Source organism: Eretmochelys imbricata, chromosome 8 (genome assembly GCF_965152235.1).
Source record: "Eretmochelys imbricata isolate rEreImb1 chromosome 8, rEreImb1.hap1, whole genome shotgun sequence".
NCBI lineage: Eukaryota > Metazoa > Chordata > Testudines > Cheloniidae > Eretmochelys > Eretmochelys imbricata.
The window spans coordinates 108,224,157-108,246,342 of NC_135579.1; the positions used below are offsets into that span (position 1 = coordinate 108,224,157).

Genomic DNA, 22,186 nt, shown 5'->3' on the forward strand with positions numbered 1-22,186 from the left:
GAAGCCACTTTCCCAGGGACCAGGAGGGCTGGCTGGCTGATGGCACCAGCATGGTACTGGGAGAGCTCTGGCCTCCAGCCTGGGTGGGAACCTGCCTCAAGCGAGCAGCCTCTGGGGCAGAGGGAGAAACGAGCGCGCTGTGCTCCAAGGTGCTCCGCTCACCCAGCCAGCAGCCTGGCATCGACCCAGGCTCCCCGCTGGAACCCTTCAGCTCAGGCTGCAGCCAAGGCCCTAGCCCTGGCCGCCTGCAGGCACGCTCTTACCCAGGCAGGTGGGCAGCGACCGCACGGGCATAGAGCTGTGCTGGCTGCGCAACTTCACAGAGCAGGTCAGGTGCATGAAGAGAGGTGGCATCTCCTGCTCCAGGAGCTCCTGCTCATTCAGCGAGTCCCCGCCCAGGACGCTGAACGAGTCGTCGTCGTGGTTGACGGTGTTCGAGTCCGAGAGGGAGCCCACGTCTAGGAATTCGTTCTCCAGCTTCTCCCGATACTCCACCTCCAGCTCTGGGTCACTCTCCGTGGCAATGCCGCAGCCCGACACGGTCCCTGCGCATACACAGGGCTGCTCCACTCTAGCACAGTGTAACCGCACTATCACCCTGCTAGTGGAGACGCAGCTCACAGCAGCAGTGTCAGCATGGCCAGGACTGGCCCCCCAACGAGCCGCACTTATAACTGCAGCTACACTAGGGCTTCTGCCCGTACAGCTACGGCAGTTGTGTGTGTGTGTGTGTGTGGGCCGGGGCGGGAGAAAGAGGAGAGAGATCTTCACACTGCTCCCAGAGCTACGCTGGAACACTAAGAGCAGTCCAGCCAAGCTCCCCCGGCCGTGAAGCGTGGTGGAGTCCAGCCCCCCCGGCACTACTGCCAGGCACATGCACTCTGTAGGGAGGACAAAGAGTTACCTTCTTCAGCTGCCAGTTCAGCCTCCGACCCCTCCATGTCCTCGCTGCCCTTCCTGTCTGCCTGGTCCCGGGAGGCCTCCTCCTGAGCAGGGGGAACAAGCTCGTGTCAGTCAAAAGGCTGGGCAGCAGGGCAGGCTGCTCCAGCGCCCCGGGGGCTCAGTGGACGCCCAAAGGGTAGACCTGGGGAAAGACAAATAGCACTTCCCCCCTTGGCAGAGCCTAGTTCACTTGTCCCGCCACCAGGGCACTGGGGCCGCACCAGGCACAGGGACCCAAGCCCCCGCCCCACACACATACCTCTTTCTTGGCACAGGGCGGACAGTAGAAGAAATAATGAGGATTCGACAGCACTGGCTTAAAATGCAAACTCCCGATTTCCAGGAACTTCTCCTGCCGAGAGAGAAAGGAGATTGTGAATGTGAGACTGACCCCCTCTGGCCTCAGCTCACTGCATGCTTGCTCCCCTCCCTCACCTGGATGATTTTATGCAGGTTGGGGTGCACCTGGCAGGGCTGGCCACTCTCCAGCAGGGATAGGGGGAACTCCGGGCAGCAGCTGGCGCTGATCTTGGGCTCCTCAGTGGGGCATGAGAAACCTCCGTGGTCCTGCTCGCTGTAGTCCTCCATCTCCGCACTGACGAGGCCACATGCATACAAGCCAGATGGGCACAGTACGAACCATGAACAGAGTCACTGTCACCTCCAGGTACAATGCCACCATCCCTAGCCAGTAACAGACCTATAACCCACTCAGCCCAAGGTGCCGGAAAACACCTCTGCCCATGGCAGCCAACTCCACTAGGTACCCAGACTGCCACGCAGGCCCTGCTGGGTACCGTGCCCCTCTGCTAAGCCCGGGGGGTAGGACCCAGGAAGAAGAGTAGAGAGACAGCAGCTTGGTATCAGGCCTTGGACTCTATACAAGGGCTGGGGGGCAGCTGTGTCTATACCAGGCCTTTGCCAGGCTTTCAGGAGAGCAGAGGGAGCCAGATCGGGGTCTGGGTACAGACACAGAGTCCAGGCACACGGGGGAGGGCTGGTGCCTCTGGAGAAGTGGGCAGAGTGCAACACTGTCCCTGCTCAGTGCTGACTGGGGCTGGTCTCTCTGCACACAGCGGGTATTAACCAGCTGATCCTGTGGGATTCAGGGCCCTGCAGCCATGCCGCAGACCTTGGCTCAGCACGAAGTCCACCAGCCACAGAACTTGTCATGCAGACATCTCGTGCCATTCTGTGCCTGGGCACCGTACCCCTTGGCAGCACCAGGAAGAGGGAACCTGGCAGTACACACTGCAGCCCCCAACCCAATGCTGCCTTACTTTCTTAGCCGTCCTGCTCCATGACGCTGTGTCTCCTCTGCGTGAAAATGACCCATGAAGGCCCAGGAGCTCACAGCTCTTCCCTGAATCAATGGGAAGGGTGGCAGATGGCTCCTACCTAGACTCTGAGATGAGGACGCCTCTCTCCCTGGAGAGCGGCTCTTCCTCCTGCTCCAGGCTGGCTGCCCTGGGGTGCGTATGGAAGTGCCGGTGGCTCTCGCGGAAGGCCCGAACGTGGCTGCAGAGGGTCAGCAGGAAGTTGGTGATGTCTATCTCCTGCAGCAGCTCCTCGCAGTAGTCCATGGCTGTGAGAAGGTCCTGGGAGCTGATGCTATGCGACTGCTGCAGGCTCTTGAACAGCCCTGTGGGTGTAACACCGGGCTGAGTGCACGGCTGTGTCCAGCGGGGCAGGAGGTGGGAAGGGAGTCCATGGCCAAGGTTACTCAGGCAGCTCAGAAAGCCCACAATGAGAGGACTTAGCAAGCAGTGCCCGCTCTGTGCTGAGCTCCCCACAGCTATGCCCACAGACCTGGGCCCCAAGGGGCCATGCGGGAACAGCTTTAAGCCAACTCTGACAAGAAACTAGTTTCCTGAAGAGAGTGCACCCCCCTCGCCCGCCAGAGAGTGGCGTCTAGGAAGGCCCTGGTTCAGCCCCCTCCATGCCAGGGCACAGCGCCTTGCCATGCCCCTCTCCTTACCTTTCACGTAGCACTGGTGCGAGTGCTCCTGCAGCAGCGTGCAGTAACTCACCAGCTCCTTGTGCTTGTGGTCTAACCAGGTGGCATTTGTGGGGCGCTCCACAAACTGGGACCTGGAAAAGAGCAGCAGCATCACCACTCAGCCCTGCTGGAGGAAGAGGTAATCTGTGCAGGGCCAGGCCGGGCCATGGCCAGCCTACAAGCTCCTGCAGGCAGACAGGCACCACTGTGAGTGAGAAGGAGTATGCCAGCAGACTAGGGCAAGGCTGGAGCCAGCATCCTGCACAGGAAAGACTCGACTGTGCAGCCCTGAGCTCCCTGCACTTTCACCCCAAGGAGGATGCGCTCCCAGCCCAGAGCCAGGGAAGCTGGCTTTACCTGAAAAAGATGTCCCGTGGAGGCCGGTGTGTCCGGGGGCTGACCATCTGCTCCCGCAGCAGTTCCATGGAGCAGCTATAGACGTAGATGGGGCAGCGGACCCGGTGGCACTCACTCAGCTCGGGCTGTGAGGCCTGGCGGCTGAAGGAGATGCGTACATCCTTCCGCAGGGCAGCGCCTAGCTCTCCTGCGTCCTGGCCTGCTTCTGCAGAAGAGAGACGCCCTGAAGGAGCGTTTCCCACTGACAGCCCGAGACACCAGCCACTATGTCTGGGACTGCCCTTTCCTCACTAGATTGCCCATTCCGCTCAGTATGCCAGTTTCCCCAAGAGCACCGCCCCCCCGTCTTGCTCCCATGCCCCCCAGCCCTTCTTCGGGCCCACGGGGAGCATGAGACCGGTTTGTAACTTCCCTTAGTCTCTCCCCACCAGACCATATTGGGCTGAGCTCCCTGGGAGCTGGCCCAGGGCTTTCCCACTCCTGTCCCCTGCCACGGCTCTGTACAGCAGCATGGGCCCTCCGCTCCTCAGACACCAGCCAGCCAACTGATTCCCCCTCCCCTTTTCAATATCCAGGGCTCTGCATGGGGCTCCAACACCCCCCGCCCGCAGTGCTGTGTCTTCCCCTGCCCTGTGGGGGCTGTGATCTCCAGCAAGGAGCAGTGGCTCCGGTCCACGCTACCAGAGCGACACAGCACACTCTGAACAGCCTGTCGGGACAGGGTCTGGGTGAGGTCCAGGGGCCTCCATGGCAGAAGAGCTGGTGTCTGTCTGGCACCAGCGCTGCACTCTGAGGAAGCCCCGTTGCTTTGCTGGAGGCAGAGTCACCTGGTCTGCAGCCTGTGGGCCAGATTAGCAGACATCCCTTTCCCAAGGAGCGGCCCCTCTGGAGGGGTGCTGACTGCATACATAGCTATGCTGCCTGGGGACTCCTCAGCCCTTCCCCATGCCCTTATCAGGGGACGGGCATACCGCACAGCCACGCCGGGCTGAGCCAGGAGCAGCACATAGTGCACAAGCCTCTGGCCTGCCTGGCCATGGCAAGCACTCTGAGTGGGAGAGAAGGACTCTCCTGAGCTCAGGAATGGCCCCTGCCCACAGAACATATGGGGTGGGGAGCCAGGGGTCAGTACCATTGGCCGGCGTTACACTGAGAGTAGGTAGGAATGCCGCAGCCGCTGCCTCCTCGAGTCCCATTCTGCCCGGCTCCCCACAGGCAGGGTCCAGGCTCTCTCCTGCTGAGCTGTCCTCCTTCAGGGCTTTCTCCAGAGAGCAAGCCATCAGCTTCTGTACGTCTAGAGAAGGAAAGGAGAGGTCAGGCCCTTCCCACATATCCCGACAGGCGGTGGCTGCTGCCAGCCCAGCACCCCAAGGGCAGCTTGGAGGGCCAGCCAACTCAGTAGCTCACCCTGGGTAACTGGTATCAACCCTTTAAATACCCACCTCCTGTGAGAGGCAAGGGCCCTCAGAGAACGCCCTGCCAACCGCCCCAGCCTCCACCCCTGGTAGCCCCAGGGGGCTTCACTCGGGTCCCCCACCCCCATGGCGGGGTGGGGAGCTCAAGGCATGCCCCAAACTAGGTTGCAATAAATTGGGGAAAGCCAAAGCTCCACACGGGAGCCAAGCAACAGCCAGGCTGGTCCCAGAGCGCTGCAAGAGGCCCATTGATAAGCCCCTCAGCCTCGAGCTCTGCCCATCCCCACATAGCTGGAAGGCTGTCCCCGCCCAGAGAGTCACTCAGCATTCCCGCTGCCGCCGGACTCAGTTCCCTGGCTCAACGGGGGCAGACTCACCAGGGAAGGTGGCTGGCAGGAAGGTGAGGAAGAGGTGCTGTGGACTGACCAGCTTGGCATAGCATCGCCACTGCAGGAGACACCCAGCAGCATCGGCCGGGGACACATCGGCCTCCGGCAGCTCTGCGTTGCACAGGCTCTGAGGAGAGAGCACAGCGGGGGTAAGACTGCAGGGACGCCCCCAGGGCAAGAGAGGGGTGACGCAGAGCAGAAACACCCCAGGGGGGCTGCCTGGCCCTCGGGTGCAGCAGCCTCTGCGTCCACGCGCTTGACCTGCTGACAGAGCAGCTGGCTCAGATCCGCACTGCTGCACGCTGCATAGGCTGGGCCTCCCCCGTCACTGCAGGTATAGCACAGGTGGCCATGGGGCCAGCTTCCCCAGGCCCTCCTCAGCCTCGCTCCTGTCCTGGGTCATCCCCAGCCCTTTCTTTCGCTGCCCTCTCCATGGGCAGTGCCAGCTGGGGCAGTTCTGTGTCCCTGCCCCCGAGCGGGGCCCTCGCTTCTCCCAGCCCCTGGGCAGCCAAGAGACGCTGGTGGGTCGTCACAGACAGGGGCTGGATTTTCAGCGCTCCATCCCCAGCCCCGTCACAGGGCTCGGGCCGTGCCCCAGCAGCTCCCCTTTGGGCAGCATTCAGGAGCTTTCGGGGCAGGGGGCCCATGGCCCCAGCAGCACAAGGGATACAGAGCCAAGGGAGGTACCTGCAGGGTGCTTGTGGAGCCACTCACGTCCCTGGTAGCGCTACTGCCAATAGGGTGAGCACCCAGAGAGGGACCCTGCTGTTCCAGGGGCGCAGGGGCCTCCAGGGGCTCTTCTGGAACTGAAGAGACAGGTTGTGAGGAGGGGAGCCCAGGTGCAGGGCACCAAAGGCCCCCTTGCTCACATCTCCGGCTGCCAGGCTCTCGGCCCCTTACCTCGGATCACCGGGAGCGTGAATGGGGGCAGGTGGCCATCGCGGTCCCGCTGCAAGACCTGCTCCACGAAGGCTGTATGATCTGAGTCCGCCAAGGGGACCTCCCGGTCGCTGAGGTAGTGCTGCAGGCAGCCATGGAAGAAGTCTAGCAGCACTTCATTGGGTGCAAACGAAGAGTCCTTGGCCGTCGCATCATCCTCTGCTCCAGAAAAGAACCACCAGCATCAGGGACCCCCTCCAGCCAGCTACTGTCCCAGCACCCCTCCCGACAGGCAGCTCACAGCAAGGAGTCAGCTGCACGTGACTGGTGAGGTTTTCCCTTTACGTTTACACAAGGCTGAGAGGGAGCCCTCTACTATCAGCCACACAAACCTCTCTGCACCCACCCACACCAGGTCCTGGAACCATGCTGAAGACGAGGTCCAAGAGGTAGGAAGCCACAAGACGGCACAGAGACCCAGGCCTGGCACTAGCAAACAGAGCTGCTGCCAAGCTGACCCCAGCACAGGAGCAGCAGCAACCCCCCAACGTCTCCGCCAGCGACGCTGGGGCTGCAGGAGCCAGCTGGGGCATGCGGGGTGGGAGACGTGAGTTGGCACTGCTGCAGGGAGGTGAGGAGGCAGCTCCCCTACCCTGCTGTAATAACTGGGGCCCGGGGGCCTCCCCGAGCTGTGAGGTCAATGGTGCAAAAACAGATGAAAGTTTATAAAACATTCCAATCACCTACATCAATGTTAATAGAAAAGGTACAGAAGGGAGACAGCCCACATCCTAGGCAGCCTGCTGATACCACCCCCAGACCGTCGGGATCATTGCTGGAGGACTGTGGGACAGAAATCGATGGAACAGAACTGGTGTGTCATAAATTAGACCTAACTCGTGAACAAAATGATGACCGGCTGGGGTACTGCACCCATCACCTCGCTTTGGGGTCCTGAGAGTACTGGCTGAAAGACCCCCCCCATCCCACTCTGGGATGCTAGGAGCCACTGCGATACTGATGGGCCTTCACTGGCCTGATCCCAAGAGCTGCCCTGGCCAGACTGGGCCAGAGAGGGGGACCCAGATCACCTCAGCTCCAGCTAGATTCCAACCACCACCTGGGACGTGAGGCATTAGTTTCTGCTGTCGCCCCTTCTCCCTCCCTTTCGTCCCCCACCTTATTTCCTCTTTCCTGTGCCTGGCCCTTGGCCCTTTGCCCTTCGTCTAAAGAGAGTCCGGCTTAGCCGGCCAAGACTGGATATTTTGCAACACTGTGGGAGCCTGAAAGACGACAAAAAGCAATTCCCTGAACGGCTTGAGGGTGGCACCAGTTTGCCAGCGCTTGGGGTGCTGATTAGTCTCTGTGCTGTGCTTGTGTTTCTCCAGCAGTGAGACTGCAAGTGAGCCACCATGAGAGACAGCAGCTGCATTTTCCCTTTGCTCTTCCTTTCTCTCCCCTTTGTAGGTGCGCGTCTGGCTTCATTTTCAAGGAAGCAAACTAACTAAGCAGCAGCAAATCCAGCCCTCCTCTCTTCCCCAAAAGCAGGGTTACCGCAGTCAACACTGTGGAAAGGAGTGTCAAACAAGGAAGGCTTCCCTGCTAACAACTCTGCAGCAAAAGGAGTGTGGTTACAATGAATGCCTGACTCAGGAGTCACATTCCCTAGGCTTTCACTCTTCTCCCTGTCTCCAACAAATGTCAGTGCTCACCTCCCGTCAGCATGAGGAAGAACATTTCAATCTGCTGGCATTTGGGTAGCAGCTTCAGGAGGCCGAACTGGAATGGGATCTCATGCACATGGGAGCCAGCCCCCATGTCGGGGCCTGCAAGGAGAACAAGGGAGATGAGGCACTTGCTCCCTGCCCATCTGAGCAGGGGAGGGGCACAGGAGCTGCAACAGCATCAGGTGGCTGGAAGCAGCACAGGCTGGGAGACATGCACACAGCGCTGAAGGCGCCTTTGTGGCTCACTTTTCAGAGGAGCAGCCGTGTCAGTCTGTATTCGCAAAAGGAACAGGAGTCCTTGTGGCACCTGAGACTAACCCGTTTATTTCAGCATGAGCTTTAGTCTCTCAGGTGCCACAAGGACTCCTGTTCTTTTTGTGGCTCACTGCGTAGTGGCACCTAAAGCCAAGGATTCATTATTAATTGTTTCTATTATCGTAGCAGCTGGGAGTGCTAGTCCTTGAGTAGGACACTAGGCATTGGACAAACCCAAAACAAAGAGACAGCCCCTGTCCCACAGAGCTGCCGGCCTAAGGGCAAGAGATGGCCACAGAGACATGGCATTGGTCAGCAAGACGGGCAGCGGTCTCATCACACAATTGGCTGTAGACGGCAGAGCAGATTTTGCAGGAGGCTAATGGTTCCTTTAGGGGCTGTTTACAGGGATCTCCACCCAAGCGTGAGGGGCAGCAGGGGACAAACCACAAAAGGGCTGGAGGATGGCACCTAGGGCCAAATGGAGGTGGGAGCTGGCTTTTCTGCACTGAGGGAGACGATGCACGGGATGGGGATAAGACGGGATGGAGAGATCAGGAGGTGGGATGAGCGGCAGGCAGCGAGGTTAGGGAGAGAGAAATGCAGATGTTTCTTGTCTGCTGTGGCCTGGAGGAAGGAAAGTTGTTACAGAGGAAGGGGAGAGCATGACGCACTTTTTCAATTATCTCTTGAAAGAAAATCAGTGAGACCCTGTCGAGCGGCGATGCTCAGACCTCAGCGACTCAGGAGCCAAAGTAGCAGCCAGCATTACCCAAAAGAGCCACAGCCAAGTGAAGTCATTGTTTCATTTACTATAGTGCTGTAGTGTCATATTTAAACAGTATGACTGGGAAATACTTTACATTTTGTATATATTCTCCTCCTTGTGCGTCCGGGGACAGAATAGGCCCACTGCTCCTCCTGCATGGCGTAAGAGGGGACTAAAAGGGGGCTGCCTGAGAGGGATGGGCTCCGCCAGGTTAGAAATTTGCCCAAGACACATCATATGATGAGCAAGTCAACCATGTCCATACCAGATTGATCGCAGCCCATCTTAATAATGACCACGCCGTCCGTCTCCCACCAGGGCAGATGCAACCAGTATACTACTGGTGTAACCCCAACAAAGAGGATCCATGGAAGAGATATCACCTCCACAGCCACATGGAGAGTAAGGACGTTGAAACAAATAGGGAGGTTTAAAGAACTCACGTACGAAATGGAACAATACACCTGGCACCTCCTAGGAATCTGAGGTCAGATGGAAGAACTTCGGAGAGGCACTAAAGGAAGAAGGCCATGTACTCTATTATAGTGGAGAGGACAAACATGTCAACAGCGTAGGATTTCTTGTGCATAAAGATATCAAGAATGCTGCCCAATGCCCAGCAGGCTTATTTCCATCCATCTAAAGGCAGTACCGTTTAATGTCACAATGGTACAAGTCTACGCTCCTACAACAGACTATGATGATGAGCAAATTGTAAAAATCTTCAATCAGCTCCAAGACATCATTGATAAGGTACACAAGAAAGATATCCTGATTGTACAAGGAGATTGGAATGCTAACGTGGGTACTGACACACAGGCAGATTGGCAAGATTATTGTGGCCCTTTCTGTAATGCAGTAACCAATGAGAGAGGATTAAGACTTTTGGAGTTTGCCAGCTATAACAATCTGGTTCTTGCAAACACATTAGGAGCACATAAAGCATCCAAAAGATTAACGTAACATGCACCTAATGGTCTACATCACAGCCAGATCAACTACATCATGGTTCAAAACTGATTTCCTTCTGGGATTAACAGAGCTAAAACAAGGAGCTTTCCTGGTGCTGATATTGGAAGCAATCATAACCTTGTGACTAAATTTTTGACTGTGGCTAAGGAAAATTGTCAGGCCAAAGTTCACCAGAACTAAAAGCGGCAAAGAGTGCTGTGGCACCTTATAGACTAACAGACGTATTGGAGTTCCTCTCCACATGGCTAAATGCAGTGCCTTGCATGGTGTCAAGTATCAGACGGGTAGCCATGTTAGTCTGGATCTGCAAAAGCAGATCCAGAACTAAGTTTGACTTAGAATGACTCAGAGACCGAAACACTGCAGAGTCATTCCAAGCAATAATCGGCGGAAAATTTGTCCCACTGCTTGCTGTAGAGGATGACGTAGAAACAACGACCAACCATTTCAATGCTGTAATGAATGAGGCAGCAATGGACATCCTTGGGAAACATCGTAAGACGACAAAACCATGGGTCACAAATGAAATATTACAAATGTGTGACATCAGAAGAGAACTTGAGAGACAAGAACAGCACTGAAGGAGCTGATAAATACAAAGCAATTGGCAGAAAGATCAATAAAGGAATGAAGGTGGCCAAGGAGATATGGATTGAAAACGATGCCCTAAAATTGAAGAGTGTATCAATAATAAAAATAGCAAACGAGCCTTTCAGAACCACCAGACAAATGAAGATCCTAGTGTCTTAGACAGCCCAGATTCAACAGAGGTGGATGACTTTCCAGTACTACATGAAGAAGTGGAGACAGCTGTGAAATCACTCAAGAACGGAAAGGCTACAGGTATTGACAACATCCCAGCTGAACTGATGAAATTCGAAGGAGAAATAGCAATAGATGTACTCACCAAGATCTGCAACAAGATCTGGCAGACCGGTGAGTGGCCCTCCATGTGGACACAGTCACTAATCACCACTCTGCCAAAAAAAGGCAACCTGCAATTGTGTCAAAATTACTGGTCCATAAGCTTAATTAGCCATCCCAACAAAGTGATGTTGAAAGTCATATTGAACAGATTGAAGCCGCAAGCGGAGAATATCATCGCTGAAGAACAGGCTGGCTTTCGTGCTGGAAGAAGTACCACAGAACAGATTTTCAACCTTCTTGTTCTATGTGAGAAGCTCTTACAACACCAGCAGGACATCTGCCACGTCTTTGTTGACTTCAAGAAGGCGTTTGACAGAGTATGGCACGAAGCTCTCTGGGCAACCACGAAGAAGTACAATGTTGGTCGTAAGCTTATTCGTACCATTAAACAACTGTATGCCGAAGCAGTGCAGTTCTTGTCAATGGCACAATAGGAGAGTGGTTTCGCACCACTGTTGGAGTCCGGCAAGGCTGCCTTCTTTCGCCCACACTGTTCAACATCTACTTGGAGCACATGATGATTGATGCCCTAGAAGATCACACACGCAGAGTCAGCATTGGGGGGCGAACAACCCCAAATCTTCGGTTCGCTGATGACACTGATGGCCTGGTAGGCAGCGAAGATGAACTTGCCAACTTTGTGAAATGTTTGGATGAAAGCCTCCACAAAATATGGCATGGAAATCAGTGCAGAGAAAACCAAGCTGATGACAAACAAACATGATGGGATCAGCTCACGTATCACTGTCTGTGGACAAGAGCTGGAGACAGTGAAACAGTTCAAGTATTTGGGGGCAATCATCACTGATGAAGGATCCAAGGCAGAAATTGGGGCAAGAACTGCGCAAACAGCAGCAACAGTGGCAAAGCTAAAGCCAATTTGGAGGAATAAAAACATCTCCCTGGAATCCAAACTGAAACTGTTGCGCGCATTGGTCATCTCCATTTTTCTATGCGTGCAAGACATGGATCCTTCCAGCAAAACTTGAACAGAAAATACAGGTAGTAGAGATGAGATACTTCCGTAAAATCCCGGGCATCTCCTACTTCGACCACATCACTAATGAAGAGGTCTGCAACATCATCACCCAATGCGCTGTGTCATATGAAGACCTCCTGACGACTGTGAAGAAGCGCAAGCTGAAGTGGTACGGCCATGTAACAAGATCATCTGGCCTATCCAAGATCCTCCTCCAAGGGATGGTATGGGGAAGAGAAGAAGAGGTAGCGAGAAGAAGAGATGGATTGACAACATAAAAGAGTGGACAGGAAGGGACTTCGCAGAGACTCAAGCACTGACACACGATCGTCAGGGATGGAGACAATTGGTTGATTGCTCATCAGTGATGGTGCCCCAACGACCAATGTGGTTATGGGAGTGATGATGATGATGATATTATTCTCACAGCAAAGTGACTGACCTAGTATGTTATTTTACCAATTACAATTGGTTAATAACATAGGAAAAGCAGCTTGATTTATTTATTAACCAATCACACGTGTTCTAATATCATGTGTTGCAAGGAGTAGACACATTAAAGCGCACTTGTGGCTCGAGTGCCACAGCCCGAGCATCGCTGCGTTGAGAGGGGGAAACGCTTCTGCTGCCACCACTCTTCGGGAGAGAGCCAAAGGTCGCAAAAAGCGAGCAGGGACTCAGGACTGAATTAAGCTGGAGAAGGAGAGCTGTTTAGTTGGGAAGAGTATAACCTGGAGGGACAGGACAGAATAGGCTGAATACCAGGAAATCTTAACCGGGCAGGGAGCACATTAAGCTGTGAATCCATCCTCCAGGGAAGTAGGGGCTGCATTCATGGGCACCCAGTACAAGAGGTACCCCTGGCCCGGCCTTGCGGGGGAGAGGGGCCTGAACGGCGCTTCCCCAACTCTCATTCCCACCTTCACTGACTGGTGGGTAGATCCCACTGCCCAACGGTGCCAGGCTTACCTTGCCACACAACACAGGGCCAGTGGCTCCAGAGTGGGCAAGGTTTTCAGAACAGCTGAGCTCCCACAGGCTTGCTTGAGAACAGTGGAGATGCTGGAACTGAGCTTGCCTGAAAGCCTGGCCCCCGGCTGTACAAAGGAGAGCCGGCTGTGGGGACCTTGGTGACAGAGAGCCTCCAGGACTGTTCTAGTTCCCTTACCACCCCCCAGCCACTGGTGGACCATCGCTAGCTGCAGTGCCAACACGAAACTGCACAAACGGAATGCGTCCCCTTGCTGTGCTGCCCTCCAAGACCACCTCTATTCCCTTTTGCTTCCGGAGGGATGGTCACCCAGGTTAAATGAGTCGAGGTTCCTGGGCTGCTAGTGCACCAGATCAGGAGGTGCCAAGGGAACATGACTCGCAGACAGGTAGCTGCAATCTCTAGCTAAGGGATTTAGTGCTCAAAGAGGTTCAGAAGGGTCCTGAGAGCAGACCTCCTGGAGCATCAAGGGAGCTCCCCATGGTTTGGTCTGTAACCCTTCCTACATTCAGCTGTCCATCTAGGTGTTCAGCCCACCCTCAGGACCATAGAAGCTGAGCACCTGCTCCTAAGAGGGATTCTCTTTGCAAAGAAGTTGAGACACCCACGATGCCCAATCAAGGAAAAGGGAATGGAGACAGACAGCAGCTCTTTCTCACCCAGAACTGCTCCGCAAGCCAGAGAAAAGGATTTCTTCCCCCTCCCCAAGACCTCAGGTTGCCTGCTGGCTTTCATAAGCCCAGCCCGCCTCTTCACCAGCTGAGCCACAGGCTGGGTGACCTGTGGGAGCAGCGCAGGAGGCTGTCAGACAGTAAGAGCGAGCTGTCAGAGCTCCAGAATGAGCTGTTGAGAACTTCGTCTTGCTGGCAGTAGGCTCTGCCCCGGTTCTGTCCATCATGCCAGAGCAGAAATAGATTCTTGACTCACCTTCAGCAGCCTTGGTGTCCAAAGCCAGGGACACCCACTCCTTGTTCTGGCATAGCTGGCTGATGTACTCGAAAGTTAGCATGGTGCTAACGCAGGCCAGATCCCTGGGGTACAGCTGCAAAAGGGACACAGGCTCAGTCTCGAACAAGCCTCAAGCAGAAGACGACCAAGGGCAGAGGAAGTCTGAAGACAGGAGACTTCATCCCAACCCTCCTGATCTCCCTTGTATCCACTCTCATCCCCTCCTTAACCTGTCTCTCTCCTCTGGCTCTTTCACTTACAATACTGTCATGTTTTAGTCTCTCTCATCTTGGAAGTCCACCTTTGACTCCACTTGCCACTAACTAATTACCCCATCTTCCTTCCATCACTGAAGGCACTATCTATAAATCGCTGACTGAGTTCCTCTCCTCCAATTCCACCCTAGACCCTCCAGTACAGCTTCTGCCCCTTGCACTCCAGGAAACCGTTTTTGATGAGGACTCTGTGACCTCCCCCTAACCAAAGCTTAGAACGAGTGCTCCGTCCTCACCCTTCTTGACCTATCAGCCACGCTCCTCTTGAACCGTTGGCTCCCTTGGCTTCAGTGACTGTCCTCTCCTAACTCTCTAATCTCACCATCAGCGTGTCCTTACAAGTCCTGCACCTTCCGGGGGGGGGAGGGGGCGTCCACAGGGCTCTGTCCTTGGTCCCCTTCTCTTCGCCCTCGACCCCTTATCTCTGGGTAATTTCATCCACCTACACAAATTCAACAGCCATCTCTATGCTGATGACTCTCAGATCTATTTCTGCTCCAGACCGGTCTCCTTCTCTCTGTTGACCAGTATGTGCTGGCTAGCATATACACACACCCCTATCTCATATTATTACTAGGTATTATCCACACCATATATATATTAGTATCCATTAAACACAAATATTATAGCAATTGCATAGCCTAAATTGGCCTAATCTTAACTAGACTCCTGTTCACTTACATTAAGAATTCAACCGTGATTTCAACAATTTCCACCCCACAATCAACCTCAGCCTGGACCAGTCCACACAAGAGATCCACTTCCTGGACACTACAGTGCTAATAAGCAATGGTCACATAACCATCACCTTATACCAGAAACCTACTGACCGCTATACTTACCTACATGCCTCCAGCTTTCATCCAGACCACACCACGCGATCTATTGTCTACAACCAAGCTCTACGATACAACCGCATTTGCTCCAACCCCTCAGGCAGAGACAAACACCTACAAGATCTCTATCAAGCGTTCTTACAACTACAATACCCACCTGCTGAAGCAAAGAAACAGATTGACAGAGCCAGAAGTCACCTACTAAAGAACAGACCCAACAAAGAAAATAACAGAACGCCACTAGCCATCACCTTCAGCCCCCAACTAAAACCTCTCCAACGCATCATCAAGGATCTACAAACTATCCTGAAGGACGACCCATCACTCTCACAGATCTTGGGAGACACGCCAGTCCTTGCCTTCAGACAGCCTCCCAACCTGAAGCAAATACTCAATAGCAACCACACAACAAAAACACTAACCCAGGAACCTATCCTTGCAACAAAGCCCATTGCCAACTCTGTCCACATCTCTATTCAGGGGACACCATCTTAGGGCCTAATCACATCAGCCACACTGTCAGAGGCTCGTTCACCTGCACATCTACCAATGTGATATATGCCATCATGTGCCAGCAATGCCCCTCTGCCATGTACATTGGCCAAACTGGACAGTCTCTATGTAAAAGAATAAATGGACACAAATCAGATGTCAAGAATTATAACATTCAAAAACCAGTCGGAGAACACTTCAGTCTCTTTGGTCACTCGATTACAGACCTAAAAGCGGCAATTCTTCAACAACAAAACTTCAAAAACAGACTCCAACGAGAGACTGCTGAATTGGAATTAATTTGCAAACTGGACACCATTACATTAGGCTTGAATAAAGACTGGGAGTGGATGGGTCATTACACAAAGTAAAACTATTTCCCCATGTTTCCCCCACTGTTCCTCAGATGTTCTTGTCAACTGCTGGAAATGGCCCACCCTGATCATCACGACAGAAGGTTTTTTTTTCCCCCTCTCCTGCTGGTAATTTTTTCCCTCACCTCACCTGATCACTCTAGTTACAGCGTGTATGGTAACACCCACTGTTTCATGTTCTCTGTGTATATAAAATCTCCCCACCGTACTTTCCACTGCAGGCATCCGATGAAGTGAGCTGTAGCTCACGAAAGCTTATGCTCAAAAAAATTTGTTAGTCTCTAAGGTGCCACAAGTACTCCTGTCTTATTAAGGATCCCATGACACCTTGCATTAGCTGAAGTAGATAGGAAAACTGTCAGGATCAAGACATAGGGGTGTTTTACCACAGCAACAGATAGGGAGCTACTCTCACAGGCTAGTACTGGAATGTCCCAAAGGAAGAGGACCAAATATCGGATTGTTCTTCCGTGGTACAAGCCTAGGAAGGTACCTTCAGGACCAGGATCTGGATTGCTAGGTTCCAGAATAACGATAAGGAAAGGACTTACAAACAGGGACAAACGATGGGTGCATTACAGTGACATAAGCAAACGTGTAACTTGGAAAGTCACCCTATGAACACTACCAGCTGAAGTGCATAGTTTTGGGAGCACACCTTCTGCATAAAGTGAACGTAAATGGCTTCTGAAGACTGGTATTGCATAGAACCTTTCCCCTTGTATATTATTACTGGCTCATAGCTAAGGCTAAGTTTTTGTCACGAATATTTTTAGTACAAGTCACGGACAGGTCATGGGCAATAATGAAAAATTTATGGAACCCCGTGACCTGTCCCTGACTTTTAGTAAAACGACCCATGACAAAATGGGTAGCCTGAGCAGCTCAGGGGGAGGCGGGTGGGCGGGGGGGAGGAGGAGGGCTGGGATCTCCAGGGTCCCCCTCTGGTGACAGCTCCAAGTTGCGGTTATCCAGAGCTCTGGGGTCCCCCCTGCCAGCCAGCGCTGGCTGATGCCACAGAGGTCTTTGGAAGTCACAGATTCCGTGACCTCAGTGACTAAGCCTTACTCATAGCAATAAACCTGAATGACATTGGCTATTTGGTCTCTGAATATCTTTCATAGTGAACCAAAGTGTGGTCAAGCAATTGTCCATACAATTTATCAACACGTCCAAACTAAAATCTTGGCCTGCCTCTCTGACATCTCATGGATGACTAGCCATCAGCTTCAGCTCAACCTGTCTAAAAAGCAGAGCTCTTAACCGCCCTCCTGCACCTCCTTTCTCAGTCACTGCGTACACCACCATCATCCTGCCCGTCACTCGGTCGTCGTCACTTTTGACTAAGACTCTCTTTAGGTCCTTACATCCGGCTATCTGTCTCTCCAATTCTTTCTCCACAGCATCTGTAAAATAGGGCCTTTCCTAGACACTCATGCACCTAAAACACTCATCCAGGTGCTACTCACTTCACATCTCAATCACGGCAACATTCTCCTCCTGGCCATAACCAATGCAGCCTTCCCTGCTCGTACCCATTCAGAGTGCTGCCATAGAGATCATTTTCTTACCCTGTTTTGACCAAACTCCTTTCTTTGCAACCCTTCACCAGCTGCCCTTGCTCTACTGCATCAAATGTAAGCTACTTGCTTTCACTTTCTCTCTCTCGTTCATGATTGTGGTGTCCACTCCTGCCTCTCACCATCCCTTGAGGCCAGCCTCCCTCACCCACTTGGCACATGTTCAAACAAACACCTTTGTGCCTTTCTCCCATGCTGCCCCTCACACCCGGGAGGAGCATCCCATAAACATCTGCAAAGCTGCCTCACTACCCTCCTTCAGATCTCCCTTGATGATTTATCCTCACGCCTAGGAGCCCTAGTCACGGGCTGTGCTAAGCAGTGCACAGACAGAACAAAGACAGCCCCTGTGCCAGAAAGCTTCTAGTCAGAGCATAAGAGAGAGATGAGTACAGGCAGACTGGGGAGCACACAGAGAAAGTGAAACTCTATTGGTCACCATGATGGGCAGTGAGTTCAGCACACCAGGAGTCAGTTGTCATAGTTCTGTGGGTATCCCAGCAAAGGAGAGTTTTGAAAAGGACCACCAGGTAGCTTTGACCTCCCAAGGTCTCCTTGGCCATGATGCCCAGAAAAGACCTGACAACAGCAAGGCCACGCGTGCGCTGAGACCGGAGCCCGTCCTGCTGAGCAATACTGTCCCATTGTTTCCCTGCACTTCGCTGTCAGTCTGACTCATCTAAGGTCCCACGCTTAGAAGATTTTGGTCTGTATTTGCATGGAGCCTGACCCAATGGGGGCCTGGCATGTGACTGGGCTCACCATCCCCACCCGCCCTTGGAGACTCACGGCTTTGGGGATCTTCTGGTAGGGCAGCCCTTGGAGATACCTCCAGTTCTCAGCAGTGCTGCGGATGTGGCCACTCTGTGGTTCCACCCAGCACTCAGTGACCAGGTTCAGCTCGGTATCCACTTCAATGGCCTCCACCTCTGTGTCATTGTCGTCATCTGTAGAGAAGCTGGAGAACAGTGTACGTGGGGTGAGCGTCCTGCACAACCAGGTGTTTGCTCAGGCCTCTCCACCGTACTGCACCAAGGGCTGCCCGGGCTCCAGACACCCCCCAGGCAGCACCACTCGCCTACCCCTGCAGCACCTCCAGCCTCCAGAGAGTGGGCATCAATGGCTAGCCCACCCCTGCAGCAGGCCATGCCCAGCGAGGCACAAGGGCACTGCAGCTCCAAGCAGTCACAGCCCAACAGCTGCCAAGGGTGCGCTAGGTATGGCCCTCCCCATCCCCACACGCTGCTGGACAGGCCCGAGGCCAAGAGCCAGAGGGGCTGGCTCTCAGTGCTACCTGGGAGGCTGATCCCCGACCTCACCTGTCCTTGGTGGAGGTGGAGTGCGGCGGGAAGAGGACATACTGGACGATGCAAGTGTGCTTCTCTCTGCTGCTGCTGTCACCACTGGAGGAGTCACTCTGCGGCCAAGATGCTGCATGAGCCTGACTGGCAACAACAGCACCAATGCGTGCCTACCCCCTGCCTCCACCAAACCCTTCTGCCCCGTCACTGTGCCCCGAAACACAGCCCACTGCTGGACCGGCACCAACAGCACCAATGCGTGCCTACCCAGTGCCTCCACCAAACCTCTCTGCCCCATCACTGTGCCCCGAAACACAACCCACTGCCATATCAGTCTCCTGTCACCACTCCCCAAATCCTTCTGACCCGCTTCCTCATGCCCCCTGCAACAGCCCACCCACAAGTCCCTCTGCTCCCAACCCCATACCCTCAAATCCCCTGCGACACAGCCTACCACACCCCTCTGCCCCATCCCCACACCTCCCCCAACACAGCACACCCCAAATTCCCCCACCTCCCCCAACACACCTCACCCCCCATGGCAGGGAAGTGGAGAGGGAGCCTGCACCTTTACAGCAGAGAGCCCCCCCAGGGCTCCATGGGACCTTTCAGCCCCAGGGCTGGGGAGACGACGGAAGCCACTGAGCCCCAGAGAAGTGAATGGGTCTCCCCACACTCGTTCCCATGGTGTCTCAGAGAGTGTGTCCCCTTGGAGGGGCTGGGTGGGGCAGGGACAGGACTCACCCGTACGGGCAGCTCCAGCACCATATTGATAATTCCGTCTCCACTGGATGCAAAATGGAAACCCTCTGACAAACGGATCCTGGGCAGCACCAGAGAAAAGCACTGGGAGATGAGCAACTCCTCCGCTCCGCTCTCCCTCCGACCACGACCACAGGAGCCCCTCAGCCACAGGAACTCCCCAGGGCCCCCCTGCAGGGACTGGGTCTGAGCCAGCCCCGACACACCGGGAGTAGCTTGGCATGTTACACAGACACGGCCCAGACAGAAGCAGAGCCCAGGCCATGGTGCCATGCTCCAGGAGACGCCTCCTGCGCCCTCACGCCAGGGAACTCACTCCCCCTTAGCTGGTGGCAGCAGGACTCAGTGAACCCTCCAGGCCCAGTGGTTCTGGCAGCTGCTCACAGAATCAGAGCCGTGCTGAGATGGGTTATGGGAGCCCAGACCAGCCTCAGACCATCCGGCCCTGCCCTGGGGTCTGCACCTTCGGAAAGGGTAGCTCCCCGCCAGCCAGCTCGCTGCCCCGCTCAGTCATGACACTTACTCGGTGAGCGTGGACAGGAGCTGGGCTACAGCTGCGATGGGAACGGCTGGGACGAGCCCCGACTGGATGCACCAGATCCAGCGCTGGTGGTAGAAGTAGCGGGAGAGCGAAGCCAGAGTGGAGGAGGCAGTACGGTTGGCTACCATGGTGAGGGGGCCGGACACAGGGGGGTGCTCCAGGGTGAGGATGAAGGGAGCCCGGTAGTCGGAAGGCAGCTTCTCATACCTAGAAGGGTGGAAGGGAGAACGACCAGCCAAGAGGGAAGCGTCCCCAGACAAGGCCTGCACTTCTGGCTGAGTGGCCTGATCCTGGATCTAACTCCTCGGGGGCAGCAACAGGAAGGCTAGGACCTGCTCCACTTCGGTGATCCTCTCTTCCCCTGCGCTCTGGCCAGGTTCGAATTCTCCAGCGCAGCACTGATTCTGAGCCCTGCGACTCACAGCCACTCCTAGGCCATGGCCACAGCTCTGTCAGGGAACATGCCCACTGAACCCACCCCAAGGGCACAGGCTCCCCAGCCACACCAGCCTTCCACGGGCCCCTCCTCAGGTGCAGGGCTAATCCTCAGCGCTTCCCCTCCCGCTCGACTACTAAGCAAGAGGAGCCCTGGAAGCCTGTTGCCCCTCTGCCCCACCAGCCCACTGCCACTACCTGATCAGGAGCTTCTCCAGCGGCTTGTGCAGCACGACAAGGCAGGGCCTGTCCGAGAGGGCTGGTGGGGCCCCAGCCACGGGTGGGGACTTCGAGGGAGAGCTGCTGCCAAAAGTTTTCCTCTTCACTTTGGGAGTCGCCTCTTTGCTCTGGACCCTGTGGGGGAAGCGCAGCTGCAGGATCCGGTCCTGTAACTCCTCCACTATCTGCAGGACACAGGCAAAAGGAACCCTGAGCAGCTCTATTTAGGGATCACAGGGGGTCTACAGTGCAGACTACACCCAGGTTCCGACTGCCATTCGAGCCCAAGCCCCCTTTCCATCCACGAACAGATCAGGCGGACCCAGGTCGGCAGGCACTCGGAGCCTGGGGCCTAGACCTGCTAGGGGAGAGAGTCAGACCTGGAGTCAGCCACAGCGCGGGCTGAAGCCCACGTGTTCTGCAGCACGGCTGCAAGTCAAGCCACAATCAGAAGGGCTGCCGCAGCACGGTGTGGATTTGTTCGCCCATCTGAGGGAGCCAGGGCAAACCCAAAGGTACAATGAAGCATGGACGCTCAAGCAGGGCTTGGAAATACAGGGCTTGGGTCCTGCAGACTTGGGCTTAGCTACATCCTTGCTGCCTGTTGTAGAGACAAGCAACTCGAGGTGAGCAGCTAGTGCAGTGCCTTGGCAGAGGGCAAATGTGATCCTGGGATGTACAGACAGGAGCAACGAACAGGGAGGTGATATTACTTCTGCATGTGACATTGGTGAGGTTTATACTAGAATACAGAATCCCTTTCTGGGTCCACATTTTAAAATGGACATTGAAGATTGGAGAGGGGGCAGAAAAGAGCCACAAATTGCTCTTAGGGCTGGAGAAATGCTTTATAGTGACAGGCTTAAAGAGCTCAAGCTGTTCAACTATCAAAGAGAAGACTGCAAGGTGACTGGATTGCAGTGACAAGTACTTTCCAGGAGAGAAAACTCCCAGTACCAAACGGCTTTTTAACTTGGGACAGGAACCACCAATGGCTGGTGGCTGAAGCCAGACAAATAAGGCAGAATTGTTTTTCGATCCATGAGGGTGACTAACCCCTGGAACAGTCTGCTGAGGGAGGAGATGGACTCTCCAGCTGGAGGCCTTTCTGCAAGAGATGCTTTAGCCAAACAAGTTACTGGGCTCAGCACAGGGGTGGCTGGATGAAGTGTAATGGTCAGTGTCACACAAGATGAGCACAATGGTCCTTTCTGGCCTTAAACTCTACGAATCAACCGCCCCTTCCCCACTCCTGATCAACAAACAGCTCTGCTCTGTGGAGAGAGGCACCAGGGGAACTACTCCCTACTCTTGCCCCATTCTGGGTCTGCAGGAACCCCATTACACAGGCACTGCCAGATGGGTCCAGACCAAAGATCTGCCTAGCTCAGTGTCCTGGCTCCAACAGCTGCAGACAAGGTACAAAAACCCCGCTGCAGCATGTGGATAATCTGCCCCCATACTAGTCTCCTCCTGATTTCTAATAGTTACAGGTTGGGTTAAGCCCCAAAGTGCAAGGTTTTCATCCCTTCCAATATTCTTTTTTAGGGTATTCTGTACCCATGTAAAGGCCCTACCTCACTTTGAATCTTGTTAAGTTCTCACCTCAGCAACTTGCTGTGACTTCCACTGTCAAATTTCCTTTTACGTTTTCAATTTGCCACTTTTCTTCCTCATTGAATGTGCCTTATCCTGGTGTTAGGAGACTAAACAGCACTCCCAACTGCCCTTCTCTAGTCCACTCCTTTCAGAGACTTTTATTAAGTCACCTGCTGCGCTGTCTGGTCTGCCACATCTGCAGTGAGTTTCACTTCTCTCTGCC

The 22,186-nt window shown here is 54.5% G+C and overlaps 1 protein-coding gene across 10 annotated transcripts in view; it reads right to left on the minus strand.

The window, feature by feature from the left end:
• SZT2 (SZT2 subunit of KICSTOR complex) overlaps positions 1-22,186 on the minus strand; it is a 71,872-nt gene that overhangs the window by 33,790 nt on the left and 15,896 nt on the right. For all 10 annotated transcript variants that reach the window (XR_013346921.1, XR_013346922.1, XM_077825069.1 and 7 more), the window contains 18 exons: positions 20,344-20,549; positions 19,693-19,917; positions 19,152-19,230; positions 18,426-18,523; positions 17,896-18,064; positions 13,529-13,643; positions 7,694-7,807; positions 6,003-6,200; positions 5,790-5,908; positions 5,091-5,229; positions 4,431-4,592; positions 3,299-3,503; positions 2,921-3,033; positions 2,341-2,584; positions 1,378-1,537; positions 1,202-1,294; positions 905-986; positions 264-545 (listed from right to left, as the gene is read on the minus strand). Coding sequence is in view for 8 of the 10 variants with exons in the window: in XM_077825069.1 (XP_077681195.1) it covers positions 264-545; positions 905-986; positions 1,202-1,294; positions 1,378-1,537; positions 2,341-2,584; positions 2,921-3,033; positions 3,299-3,503; positions 4,431-4,592; positions 5,091-5,229; positions 5,790-5,908; positions 6,003-6,200; positions 7,694-7,807; positions 13,529-13,643; positions 17,896-18,064; positions 18,426-18,523; positions 19,152-19,230; positions 19,693-19,917; positions 20,344-20,549 (2,803 nt within the window). In the remaining 2 variants the exon portion in view is untranslated. The remainder of the gene's footprint in view (positions 1-263; positions 546-904; positions 987-1,201; positions 1,295-1,377; positions 1,538-2,340; positions 2,585-2,920; positions 3,034-3,298; positions 3,504-4,430; positions 4,593-5,090; positions 5,230-5,789; positions 5,909-6,002; positions 6,201-7,693; positions 7,808-13,528; positions 13,644-17,895; positions 18,065-18,425; positions 18,524-19,151; positions 19,231-19,692; positions 19,918-20,343; positions 20,550-22,186) is intronic.